Consider the following 12,856-nt stretch of genomic DNA (forward strand, 5'->3'; position numbering starts at 1 on the left):
GAATTAAAGTGATTAAAAAAAAACAACAAAAGAAAACAAAAACAACGAAAAAAAAAATAATAAAGAGAATTCAACAAATCAACCAAAAAAAAACCAAACCAAGTGGCATGCAAAGAAGATTTGTTACATTCTCCTATCATGCATCAGGCCCAATGTCCAAACGGCAAGGTAACCATGACGACAAGAAAGAAGTGCAAAGAACTCAGCAACATTACCAAAGGATGCATAGAGAGGCTCACAATGCAACTCAACTCATCTCGGCGAGACCCGGGAACGGGGCGGGTCTCACTCATCGGAACGATTGTCTGGCTTTGCTCTGCTCAGATTTTTGGTTCTTTTTCTTTTGTTTCATTTCAATTTTTTTTTTTTTGTTTGTTTGTTCTTTTTGGTTTGGTTTGATTTGATTTTGATTTTTTTTTTTCCGTTGGTTTGAAATTTTTTTGTCTTTGGTTTGAATTTTTTTTTGTCTTTGGTTTGAAATTTTTTGGCTTTGAATTTTTTTTGTCTTTGGTTTGAATTTTTTTGGCTTTGAATTTTTTTTTGTCTTTGGTTTGAATTTTTTTGACTTTGAATTTTTTTGTCTTTGGTTTGAATTTTTTTGACTTTGAATTTTTTTGTCTTTGGTTTGAATTTTTTTGACTTTGAATTTTTTTGTCTTTGGTTTGAATTTTTTTGACTTTGGTTTGAATTTTTTTGGGTTTGAATTTTTTTGTCTTTGGTTTGAATTTTTTTGACTTTGGTTTGAAATTTTTTTGACTTTGGTTTGAAATTTTTTTTTTCATGGTTTTGGGTTTTTTTTCCGTGGTTTTCAAAATTTTTTTTGTGCTTTTCAATTTTTTTTAATTGTTTCAATTTTTTTTCCATTATTTCAATTTTTTTTTATAGTTTTGATTTTTTTTTCCATGGTTTCGATTTTTTTTCATTGTTTCCAATTTTTTTCATTGTTTTGAATTTTTTGTTTCCAATTTTTTATTGTTTTCCATTTTTTTTCAATTTTTTTCATTGTTTCCAATTTTTTCATTGTTTTGAATTTTTTGTTTCCAATTTTTTTCATTGTTTCCAATTTTTTTGTTTCCAATTCTTTTTGCTTCCAATTTTTTTCATTGTTTCCAATTTTCTTCATTGTTTCCAATTTTCTTCATTGTTTCCAATTTTTTTCATTGCTTCCAATTTTTTTCCAATGTTTCCAATTTTTTTTTCACTGTTTCAATTTTTTTCCAATATTTCCAAATTTTTTTCATTGTTTCCAATTTATTTTCATTGTTTCCAATTTTTTCATTGTTTCCAAATCTTTTCATTAGTTCCAATTTTTTTCACTATTTCCAATTTTTTCCATTGTTTCAATTTTTTTTCATTATTTCGAATTTTTTTTCCATAATTTCGATTTTTTTTTCATCATTTCAAATTTTTTTTCATCATTTCGATTTTTTTTTCATCATTTCAAATTTTTTTTCATCATTTCGATTTTTTTTTCATCATTTCGAATTTTTTTCCATCATTTCAAATTTTTTTTCATCATTCTGAATTTTTTTTTCATCGTTTCGATTTTTTTTCCCGTGGTTTTGCTAATTTTTTTTCGTTGTTTTGCTTTTTCTTTTTTTTTTTTTTTTTTCCTTTTTGTTTTTTTTTTTTTTCGTTTCGTTTTTTCTCTTAAGAATGTAAAAATGTGGGTAAAGAAAGTAAAAAAGAAAAAAACCACACCAACCTTCTCGTAGCTCTGAGGGATGTTAAGGGGGTTTGATGCGGAACACAATGACATGAGGAGAAGAGAAAAATAGGGGAAACACAGAGAGAGTAAAAAAAGGCCTTCTCAAGGCTGTCAGCTGCAAATTGTTTGTTTGTTTGTTTGTTTTTCTCTTTTTTTTCTGTTTTTCTTTTTTTTTTTACTTTTCTCTTAACCAAAATGATTAAAAAAAAACAACAACAAAAAAAAACAACCAAAAAAAGAAAGGAGGAAAAGAAAATGCCCCAAACCCCAAAATGAAGATAGTAACCAACCCATCTCTTCCTTGCCTCCCTGCCTTTTTTCCCCCTCCCATCCACCTAAGTACCTTTAGTTTTAAGCCATCAAGACCAACCAAGCTCTGACCGTGAGCAACCCTAACCCAGAGGATCAGCGCCCACAGAGGTGCCAACCCCAGGCAGGAGTTCTCACTTCTGCAAGTGCCATCTGCTCTTTGGAGAAGGGGGTGTGGGGGGGAGCAGAACCTGTAACCAGTAGAACGGAGATTCCAGGCTGGAAATCTGTTCCCCCAAACCCAGGCTTCCCACCAGCCCTCCCTTCCCCCCCCCCCCCAACTCCTCTCCAACCCCTTCCCCATCCCCTCTCCATCATCCCCTCCCCCTCCCCATCTCTGCTTGTGCTACCTCCAGAATGGGACCGAATAAAGGAACAACAAAAAAAAAACAACAAAACGAAAGAAATAATTAGAAGGAGAAAAAAAGAAAGGCAAAACCAAAGCAAAAAAAACATTTCCTTGCAATGTATCAAACTTACAACTCCTATCCCAGGTGCTCTCTAGAGACAAGCAAGTTATGGGGAGAAACAAAGTCAATTGGAAACACGAGAGTGCTCAGGACTCTTTTAAAGCAACGAAACAAAAGGGAAAGGAAAGGGGAAAGGGGAAAAAAAAAAAAAAGAAATAAAAGGAAAAGGGAAGAAAAAAAAAATGTGCATGAACTTTCCTCGTTCTTTTTTTTCCCCCTCCCACCCAAAGCAAATCCGTTTCAGAGCTTTGTGTTACCTTTCCACCGTATCAACGCACAAGAAAGAAAGGAATTAAAACGGCATGAAAAGAAAAAGGACCCAAACCACAGAGCCCAGCTTGCTTTGCACCGAGGTTTCTGCACTCTCTCGGTCGGCTAAGGCTGGCTTTGGATCTCAGGCAGGGCTCAGGTTGAGCTGGGCTTAACTGGGACAGAAAGCAGGGGTGGAGACAGGCAGCTCCATGGCTCTGCCTCCTGAGGAGTTTGTGAGTGGCCAGAAAGGGAGAGGAAATTCAGACGTAAAAGAGCAATGACAACTCCTTCCCCCCACATATGCTCCTTGCATCTTTGTTTTTTTTGGGTGGTGCTCTTTTGTTTTCCTGCTCAGAGACCCAAGCTGCCTGCAAAGGATTGATAACAGATCCAAATTCACACTCCTCCCCCCCCCCCCACCTCCAACCTCCAAAAAGTGAATAATTTTGGGGGGGGCAAGGGCGACAAAGGGGCAGGAGGGACAAAACCTTTTCTTTTCCCAACGCAATTTCCCAGCTGGCCACAAAAGGCTGTTGATAAAAAAAACCCCAAAACAACAACAACAACCACCACCCCCCCCCAAAAAAAAAAACACCCCAAAATCCCACAGAAGGTAGCTTGGAAAGATTCAGTGATGAAGAAGCCTTCTCTCCATGTGCATGTGGTTTAGTGAGCGTGAGACACGAGAGAGAGAGAGGAGGAGAGAAGAGAGAGGAGAGGAAGTGTGCACACAGGAGCATGGCTCTGCGCGGGGCGGGGGGGGGCTGCAGAGTGAAGGCGAGTGTAAGGTGGGAGGCTCTTCCCCTGCCGATGGGATGGAGATGGGAACAGTTTGCTGGGATGTAACTTGGCTTTTTTTTTTCCTTTCTTCCCTTTTGTTCCTCCCCAATGGTATTTTTTTTTCTTTTTCTTTATGTTTTTGGTTTTGTTTTTTTTTTTCCTTTTAAAAAAGGTGGAAAGGAGCAGCCCTGCTCTCTCCTTACCAAAAAGGGTTTTGGTTTTGTTGTGGTTTTTGCTGTGGGGAGATATTAAACCAAAGCTACAGAGTGCATGGGTCAGAGAGATTAAAAGGAAATGACCAAAGGAAGCAGAAAGGTTCTGCCCCCTTGGCTGGGAGAGCATCGAGGGGGCATCAAGGAGAAGCCAATCCCCCTGTCACCTGCTCCCCATGCTACGCGGGTGGAGGAATCTGTCACTGTGGCAGAGATGGCTGCTGGCCCTCTGCAGCTCTCTGTGAGCCTGTGGCCAGCGTTTGTGCCCAAGCAATCGGTGACCGATTGCAGCTGGGAGCTGGGAGAGGAGTGAGAACGCAGCCTCCTGCGAGCTGGTGAGATCCAGGGGACAGAGGAGCTCAGCGGAGGGGGCTGAGAGGGTCCTCCCCTCCTCTCACCCCCACACCGGCAGAGCTGAAACCTTCCCACTTCCAGAGGGATCCTTTGGGAGAAAAGGGGCTTAGGGGCTCTCAGCAAGCCAGAGCTGTGCATCCCCTCGGGGTCCTGCAGGTCTGATGCTGGCAGTTTCTGGACCGCACCGTCCGGGGTCACACTCGACTCTGCCGCAGGTGCCCCTCTGGGAGCAGCAGGATCCCTCTGCCAGCTCGGCAGCACTCTGTGAGGATCCAAGGGACTAAGGCACCATCAGCAGAGAGCTGGGGGGGCAAAGGCAGGCCCTGGGCGGGGGGGAGGTGTGTGGCAGCGTGGTGAGCCGAGGAGCTCCCTACCTCTCACGTAAAGGTTAGCAGGGGAGGAGTAGCGCACCCCGGCGCTGTTGCTGGCCACGCACTCGTACTTCCCCTGGTCTGTCTCCTCGCTGCTTTCGATCTGCAGGCCACCTGGCAGGAGAGAAGAAGACCGCAGCAAAGACACCATCATCACCATTTGGTTTTGTCTGGCAGAGAGAGCAGCAGTGGCAAGAGGTTTGCTCTTTTGGTCTCTGTCATCAGCACATAAGGAGGATGCTCAGCGCAAGGAGGGTGGCAGAACGCTGCGACCTCAGAGAGGCGGTGGAGGCTGCAGCCCTGAAGGCGTTCACGGTCACACTGAGCAGCCTGACCTAGCTGGAGATGGCCCTGCTGACTGCAGAGGGGTTGGACAAGACGTCCCTTTCAACCTGACACATTCCAGGATTCCTCCCCTTGGGCTAACCTGGGCTGGGAAGCTCCCGGAGGCAGCCAGCCCCCTGCCAGCATCAGCGCTTGGTGTCTGTGCTCATTGTCACGGCTGGACACACACCCAACAGAAGGAGAAAATTCAATCCCACCACCTCCCACCCCACCCCCCCCGCCCCTGCTAAGTGTTATTCTCCATTCTGAAACCATCAGCAAAAGCACCAACTTTGGTGGCTCCTGCAATGCAGGCATTCTGCACCACACCTCAGGAAATCCACTTCAATCACCCCCATGGCTGGGAGCCCCAGAAAGCTATCAGCGGGAGGTTGACTTCTCTCTTGCTGGATTTTGAAGCAGTGACCAGAGAAGCAAACAGCTTTGTCACTCACTGCTTAGGATCCCGGGAGCAGTTTTCATCACTGCTGCCTTTGTTTTGTGCCTAAACACCCAATTCGCAGGAAGCCTCCCGGAGATAAGAGCCAGTGTGAAAAGCACATTACTGATAGGGAATATTCCCAAGGGAAATCCCTTGCAAATACTGCATTGGAACCTCAAAAAAAAAATGCCTCTGTGCTTTCCACCGAGTGGGCCAAAAGGATTAAGGCTGTTCTTAGACCTGCATATTACTGTGGGCTGAGGAGAATCTATGCCGAGCCCAAGCTAAAGGCTGCTGTAAGCAAACATGAGGAGATCTGCAGCATGTAACTACATGGAAGAAAATTGCCTCATTTACCTCAGAAAGCTTCATCCCTGCAAAATTCCAGTTAAAATACATACTACATAAATAATTCAACAGGCTGGCAAATGTTTTATGTATTAGGAGTACATGATTATACTACAGATATGGGCAGAGCTCACATGCTCTAAAGGCTCTTAAACTCCCAGAGCTGGAAAAAAAAAAGCAACACAAGACCAAACCCGACCCTAAATATGGAAACCAAACAACTGCAGCTCAGTGTAATAGTATTGATCAAATCTGAAGTGAGAGAAGTGAAAATGATCTCATTGCTGGCTGCAGGTACAGTCTCTACAGGGAGGGAAAACCAAGGTGCTCACAGGAGGAGGACAGGGAGCTCATGTTCCTCTGGGTGTGCACAGAGGGGACAAGATGAGAAGCTGTGAAGAGCACTGCTGAGGGGCTGGGGCAGTGCCACTCCTGCCTGCTAGCTCCCAAAGAGAGAATCATAGAATCATAGAATCAGTCAGGGCTGGAAGAGACCACAAGGAGCAGGCAGTGCCAAGCCCCCTGCCATGGCCAGGGACACCCTACCCTAGAGCAGGCTGCCCACAGCCTCAGCCAGCCTGGCCTGAAACACCTCCAGCCATGGGGCCTCAACCACCTCCCTGGGCAACCCATTCCAGCAGAGCCCAATCCCACCTGGCTACAGTCTCCCTGCAGGCAGCTGCAGGCAGCAATGAGCTCTGCCCTGAGCCTCCTCTGCTGCAGGCTGCACCCCCCCAGCTCCCTCAGCCTCTCCTCACAGGGCTGTGCTCCAGGCCCCTCCCCAGCCTTGCTGCCCTGCTCTGGGCACCTTCCAGCACCTCAACGTTTCTCTTGACTTGAGGAGCCCAGACCTGGGTCTCTCTTGCACTGCCTCCAGGCACTGCTTCCTGCTTTGGCAGGGGGCTGGACTCGATGACCTCTGGAGGTCCCTTCCAAGCTCTCAGGTTCTGTGATTCTCTGAAATGTTTCTGTGTGGCTCCTGAGCTTTGCCTGCCTGAGCGTACACGAGGGGAGACCTGGAGTACTGTGCCCAGCTGTGGGCTCCTCAGTTCAAGAAGGGCAGGGAACTACTAGAGAGAGTCCAGTGGAGGGCCATGAGGATGCTGAGGGGCCTGAAGGATCTTCCTGATGAGGAGAGGCTGAGAGACATGGGGATCTTTAGCCTGTTGAAGAGCAGCCTGAGGGGGGATCTGATCAATGCTCAGCAAGAGCTAAAGGGTGGGGGCCAGGAGGATGGGACTGGGCTCTTTTCAGTGCTGCCCAGTGAAGAGGACAAGGGGCAAGGGCACAAACTGGAGCCCAGGAGGTTTCACTTGAACTTAAGGAGGAACTTGTTTGGTGTGAGGGTGCTGGAGGCTTGGAGCAGGCTGCCCAGAGAGGTTGTGAGGTCTCCTTCTCTGGAGAGATTCCAAACCCTCCTCAACATGCTCCTGTGGAACCTGATCTAGGCAAACCTGAGGCTGCAGGAGATGATCTCCAGAGGTCCCAACCCCTACCATTCTATGAGTTTATGATTCAGGAGCAGAACCAGCAGCTGCAGGCAGGCAGCTCTGCCAGGGAGAGGAGGACTCTCCCCCCACTCATCTTGTCCACTGCAGCTTTGCTGGTGAACGCAAGGGTGGAAATGACACCGCAGAGAGGTCAATGAGTTTTCAGCACTTGTCAGGAGCCAGCAGAGATGATGTGTGAAAAAGTAAATCTCACCTACAGCACCTCCTGTTGCTTTCACCAGCAGAGAATTACAGACTTTTACATTTGCAGTGTGGGTAAAACCAAAGCAGGGTTTCTTTAGGGGTGCACACCCAGGTCCTGCTGCCTTTCGCTGACAGCTCCAGGGCTGGGATCTTTTTGGCTCCATTAGAGAGGCAGTGCAGAAGCTACTTACCATGGGGACCCTTCCCTGGGAAACCTAAGGGTAAGAGGAGGAGGAGGAGGAAGGGGAAAGAAGGCTCTGAGGTCAAACAACTGAGTCCACCGAGGAGGTAAGATCTGTCTGAGCAAAGGGTTGGAAACTTTCCCCACTGACAGTGGCTCAGGAGCACTTTGCACCAAGGAAGAGAAGGTCCTAAGCATTTCCCAAGCTCTGATAGCATTTAGGGCTCAAGATAAACTTCATCCCTTCACAGTCCTGGAGAGATTAGCTCTTAAACACTCTGCCATAAGGCTGAGGCAGCACAGCCTGAGAGGTGACTGGAATAAGAGCATCAGTATCACCAAGTGCACCCAGCAAACAAAAGAAGGACATCAGAACCATACAGAAAATAAAGACAGGTGTAAAAAGAGAACCCAAAAACAACAGAGAAAAGAAAAGAACTACCCAGAGGTGAAGCAGGACAAGAGAACATAACAACAACAACCAACAACAACAAGGAGAAGGAGAGTCTGTGTTGAGCAGAGGTCAATGGATCGGGGACTGAGTGGAGAGAAGTGTTTGGGTGAGTGAGTGAGCTGGGGGTGGCTTACCTCGGATCGGTGTACCTTCTGCAAAGGAAACAAAGACAAGAAGTGAACAGACTGTAAAACCCCAAACACCTGGGCTGCCTGTGGGAAAAGGACCTGAGTCAAGGAAGACAGTTCCCAGTAGGAAACTTCCTGGCTCTACCTCACCTTCAATGACAGGGACAGACTGAAGAGGGCTGGGGGTACTTTCAGGCGGGGATGCCCTTTTTAAAGCAGTCCAATTCAGCTGGCTGGTTACAGAGCCTCTGTGGCACTTGGTTCCCAAAAATTCTTAAGCCTGGCTCCATTTGGTAGCTAAGGATGCAAAGCAAATGCTCAAGCTGTCAGCTTCCATTACTGCTTGCCACTTGCATTGGATTTTCGTGGCTCCTGGGGAAAAGGGTTGGCATTATGGCCATGTTAAAGGGACATCCAGGTACCTTGCAGCACATTAAGAGCTGCAGGTTTGATCTCACCTTTGCTAACAAATTCCCAGTTCCAAACTTTAGTTCTTGGCACAGATGTGTGAGGAATTCCACACCTGTCCTTGCCAGGACCTTCAGTTATCCTTCAGTGGCTCAGCAGCGAGACCGAAGCCAGACGCTCTGCACTAAAGAAGGCTGTGCAAAGGGCTGCACCTCATGCAACTGCTCTGGAAGCCTAAATGCCAGGGCAGGAAAGGGTTGCATGGGGAGAGAAGAGTCCTGCTACGCTGGCCTGTTGACTGCATCTCCCCTGGGCTGTGTTTATCCAGCCCCACTCCAGCTGTCCCTAAGTGCCTATCGTCAGCCTTTGGCTTGGGCAGGTCTCAGAGATGAGAGAATGAGGCTGCGGTTGGTGACCCCCAGGGTGAAGTCCCTGCCCCACCCCGTTTAAACTCCTGAGGTTGCAACCATCTTCCTTTGAACACAGGGCAGGTCCTTTTGCTCACGGTGGCATTCAAGCTTGTCACACAGCTTATCAAAGAGGGGGGGTTCAGTGGGTTGCTTTTTACCCAATCCTGAGAACAGGGCAGACTCCGCAGCTCCGAGCAGTGCCTCTCGCTAGGGAGGTGGCAACGCTGCCGCTCTGCAGCACCTCCCAGCCAGGGCTGCTACAGCACATCACACCACAAACGTTAGCCTTGCAGCCTCTCCTCTGCCCCAGGAGGGACAGCAGCGGTGCTACCCCTGGGTTACACATGGGGGGACCCAAAGGAGAGGTGCAGCAACTTGCCCAAGGTCACCGAGGGAAGCCTGCGGCAGGGACAAGAAGGGAAGCCAAAGCCTCCTGCGTGCCAATCTCCTGCCTTAACCACCACAAAAAACCCCTTCCCTCCTCATCCTTCAGCCCTGCTCATCCTTCTGCTGCGGTTCAATCCTCCATTCTCAGGATAGAAGGTAAAAGCATATGGGTACTGATTACAGGTCACCTTGGGTCTTCAAAGGGGGGGAGGGAAGAAAGGTATTATAGTGTTAGGAGATTAGAGTCTAGTTACACTCAGCTTCTAGTTAAGAGGTTAGGTTATTTGGTAGAGAAAAGTTAGCATCTAGTTAGGGTTAGGAACTAGCTAAGGTTAATAAAGCAGGCTGGTTAGCTGTCAGGACAAAGGCTGGAGAGAGACAGTGCTTGGAAGAGGAGGTGGGGAGCATGTACTTGGGCAGCTCTCCAGCCAGGAGGTTTGAGAAAGCGAGCGAGAGAGAGAGGCTAAGCAGCAAAGGGTTACAGTTCAGTTCAGTGGAAATAAAAACAGCCTCTGATACATCCTTCTGTCTCCAAACTGGAGCGAAAATCTGCCATCTGTGGCACAGAGCTGGAACAAGGCTAATGGGAAGAGGGTAGAGGAGGGGAAGAGACCCCAACATCACCCACTGCTGTGAAGCGTCTTTGGCCTTGGCTAAGCCTGGCAATTCCCTGCGAAGGTTCCCTCTAATTGACAGGAGAAACAGGCTGGAAGTTGGAGCTATGGAAGTGCAGCTACAACAGCAGCCATTACCTGGTGTCACTGGAGGTCACTTACTCCCTGTTCCCTCTTAGCATCAGCATTGCCCCTGGAAATTGGTTGTCAGCAGCTCCCAGACTGCCTTGGAGACAGCGCTCCCAGGAGCGAGGTAAGCCAGGCAATGCCACCTTGGGCTTCCCAGTTCTACCTCTGGCAGGGGGCACACAGGGGTGAGGAGCAAAACACAGTTCACAAGATGCTCCAAACCCAGATATGGGGCTGGGGGGGGTTGCAGAATTTGGATCAAAATCCAGCTGAGTAACTTGCAAGGGAAGGAGAGCATTTGAGACGTGGCAGGGACACAGATGGTAGATTTTCACTGCTGGAGTTTCACATCTAACCAGCTTCATGTTCAACACAGAGGCAGCAGGATGGTGCTGGATGAGGACCTAAACCAGATTAATTGTTTTGTTCTGAGGAACTCTGACAGGTCTGGTGGAGCCTGGGGAGGGGCTGGGGGGAGGGCACTGGTATTCAGGAGCTGGCTTGCCTGGTGTCCTACCCTTGCAGCAGCCTGACCACTGTCCAGGCTGGGATAAGGACTCCAGTGCTGCAGCAAAACTAAAGGAGGAAGAACTCTTGCTGGATGCTAACTCCTGAGTGGAAAGCTGGATTTGAGGTGCCATGTGCAAACTATTCCTACTGCTCTGCACAGCCTCCCAGGACCTGAGGGTCTGCTTATTTAGGGCAAACCTGGAGGCTGTGTGAGCCCAGGTGGCCAGAGCCTGGCATTTGGCAGCAGAGGCAAAAGGCAGCTTAAAGGATTAGAAAGGCCCAAGGTGGTGCCAGGCAGAGCTCCATGTGCAGGTGTCCCCCTCTGTCACAGAGGATGGGATCTGCTCTTCCACCATCCCTTCCTGACTCCCCCCTCACCAAGCTATGGATTCTCCAAGCCTTGAAAACAGGCAGAGGAGGAGGAGGAGGAGGAGGAGGAGGGTGACCATTGCCATGGCAATGACAGAAAACACATCCCCACCTTCTGCTGGGCCACGTGTGAGGCCATGTGTGTGCTCTGCTCTGCTCTGCTCCCCAGGGCTGCAGGCAGCTTTCTGCTCCAAACAAGCAAGCAATCATCCAGGGTCTTCTGCGAGGGGAAAGCGCCGGATCCTGCCTGACAGCTGCAATTGCTACATCTCCAGTAACAAAAGGGGACTTGGCACAGGCAGGAAATGTGACGTGAGTCCTGCAGACAGCCTCCTGCCTTCTCCAGGCACACAGATGATCTGCTGGGGGGGGTTGGGAAGGGTTTAGGGCTTGGGGGAAGCTTCTCTTTTGCTTTTGGTTTTGGTTTTTTTCCCCCCTCAGAGCTGAGGACCTGTGAGCTACAGCTTCAACCTTGCTCCCCTACCCTCTTCCCTTCTGGCAACACCAATAACCCTGTTAGATGTGAAACTCCAAAGCCTGCTGCAGGTGTGAAGACAATTATCACAGTTCCAGGCTATTGTGGAATTGGGGAATTCCAGGACAACTGTTGCTATGATACTAAAAGAAAAGAGAAAGAATAATAAAGGGGAGGGGGAAAAAAAGAAGGAAAAGAAAAGGAAAAGAATAATCTACCCAATGTTAGGAGGTTCATATTTAGCTGTTATCTCTTTATGCAGATAAATTAATTAGGATAATTATTCTCCTGCAATTACCCCTGCAGAAATTCATTTAAGAGGGCAGAGTATCCCTGCTGGAAGAGTTAGTAGAAGAAATGCACAGCATGCCTCTCAAGAAGCTGTTACAGAAGGGATTAGTTTAAAGGGCAAAGGGTTACAAATCCGGACAGGTTTTTGGGTTGTTTTGTTGGGGTTTGGGTAGTGGTTTTTTTTTTTGGTTGATTTGTGATTTTGGTTGATTTTTAGTAAATAGATATTTTTTTTTTTTAAGTGAATGAACTTACCAAAGGTCTCTGAGTGTTAACAACAACAACAAAAAGTGGGGGAAAAGGAAAAGGAAAAAAAAAAAAACAAGAACAAAAAGGAAAAAAAAAAAGAAACACAAAAGTTGGTTATAGGCAGTTGTTGAGAAAATAGAAGACACAGACAAAGACACACAATGGTTTTGGGATGGCAGGAGGTGGCTGCCTCCTGCTGTCCCCCCTAGGTGGCACGGATGAGCAAAGGACATTGGCTCCGGCTCCAGATGTCCTCAATCTGCTGGCATCAAGGCTAGGCAGAAATCCACCCCCCCACCACCACCCCCCTGAGGCCACCGAGACCACTTGGGTGCTTAGCCAGCCTGGGTCTCTAAGGCTGAGGTGTTTCTGTTTGTGTAAGGGAAGCAGGAGCCTGTAGAGGCTCTCCCTGCTCTTCTCTGACTGCTGGATCAGCTTCAGAGCCCCCAGGCATTGCTTTTCCAGCTGCTAGGAAAGGTCCTCTGGCGATGGGAAGGAGGAGCAGAGATGCTGGCTAGAGAAAAGCTGCTGTGGTTAGTGGCACCTCCCCTGTTTCTCCATTGCACTGCAGCCCCCTAGGAGGAATGGGTCCCTGGGAGGATGTGACAATAACGACCAAGATCTCAGAGGTCCATTTAGATAGCCAGAGAAGCACCCAGGGTTAATGTGAAGGAGAACCAGACCTGGACACAGCTCCCCAGGGCTCTGTGCATGACATTTCACCTGTACCTTCTAATGAACTGATCTGCATGTTAGCCACTAATCCATCCATTGATATCCATTCAGTTCCTAGCACCCTCCACAACAAAGCAGCACCCTGTCCCCTTCATCTCCAGGGCACACCCTGCAGATGTGCCACCCTGTCCCCTTCATCTCCAGAGCACACCCTGCAGATGTGCCACCCTGTCCCCTTCACCTCCAGAGCACAGCCTGCAGATGTGCCACCCTATCCCCTTCATCTCCAGAGCACACCCTGCAGATGTGCCA

At 48.1% G+C, this 12,856-nt stretch overlaps 1 protein-coding gene across 12 annotated transcripts in view; it reads right to left on the reverse strand.

Moving 5' to 3' along the window:
- The window catches only part of PTPRS (protein tyrosine phosphatase receptor type S), a 217,066-nt gene that overhangs the window by 81,882 nt on the left and 122,328 nt on the right, over positions 1-12,856 (reverse strand). For 11 of the 12 annotated variants that reach the window (XM_064175409.1, XM_064175408.1, XM_064175406.1 and 8 more), the window contains exon 6: positions 4,460-4,570. In XM_064175409.1, the coding sequence (XP_064031479.1) occupies positions 4,460-4,570 (111 nt within the window). Of the gene's footprint in view, positions 1-2,744; positions 3,286-4,459; positions 4,571-12,856 lie in introns of those variants that run through there. The other variant, XM_064175416.1, reaches the window with a different exon arrangement.

This window comes from Pogoniulus pusillus, chromosome 41, assembly GCF_015220805.1.
Source record: "Pogoniulus pusillus isolate bPogPus1 chromosome 41, bPogPus1.pri, whole genome shotgun sequence".
In the NCBI taxonomy this organism is placed as follows: domain Eukaryota; kingdom Metazoa; phylum Chordata; class Aves; order Piciformes; family Lybiidae; genus Pogoniulus; species Pogoniulus pusillus.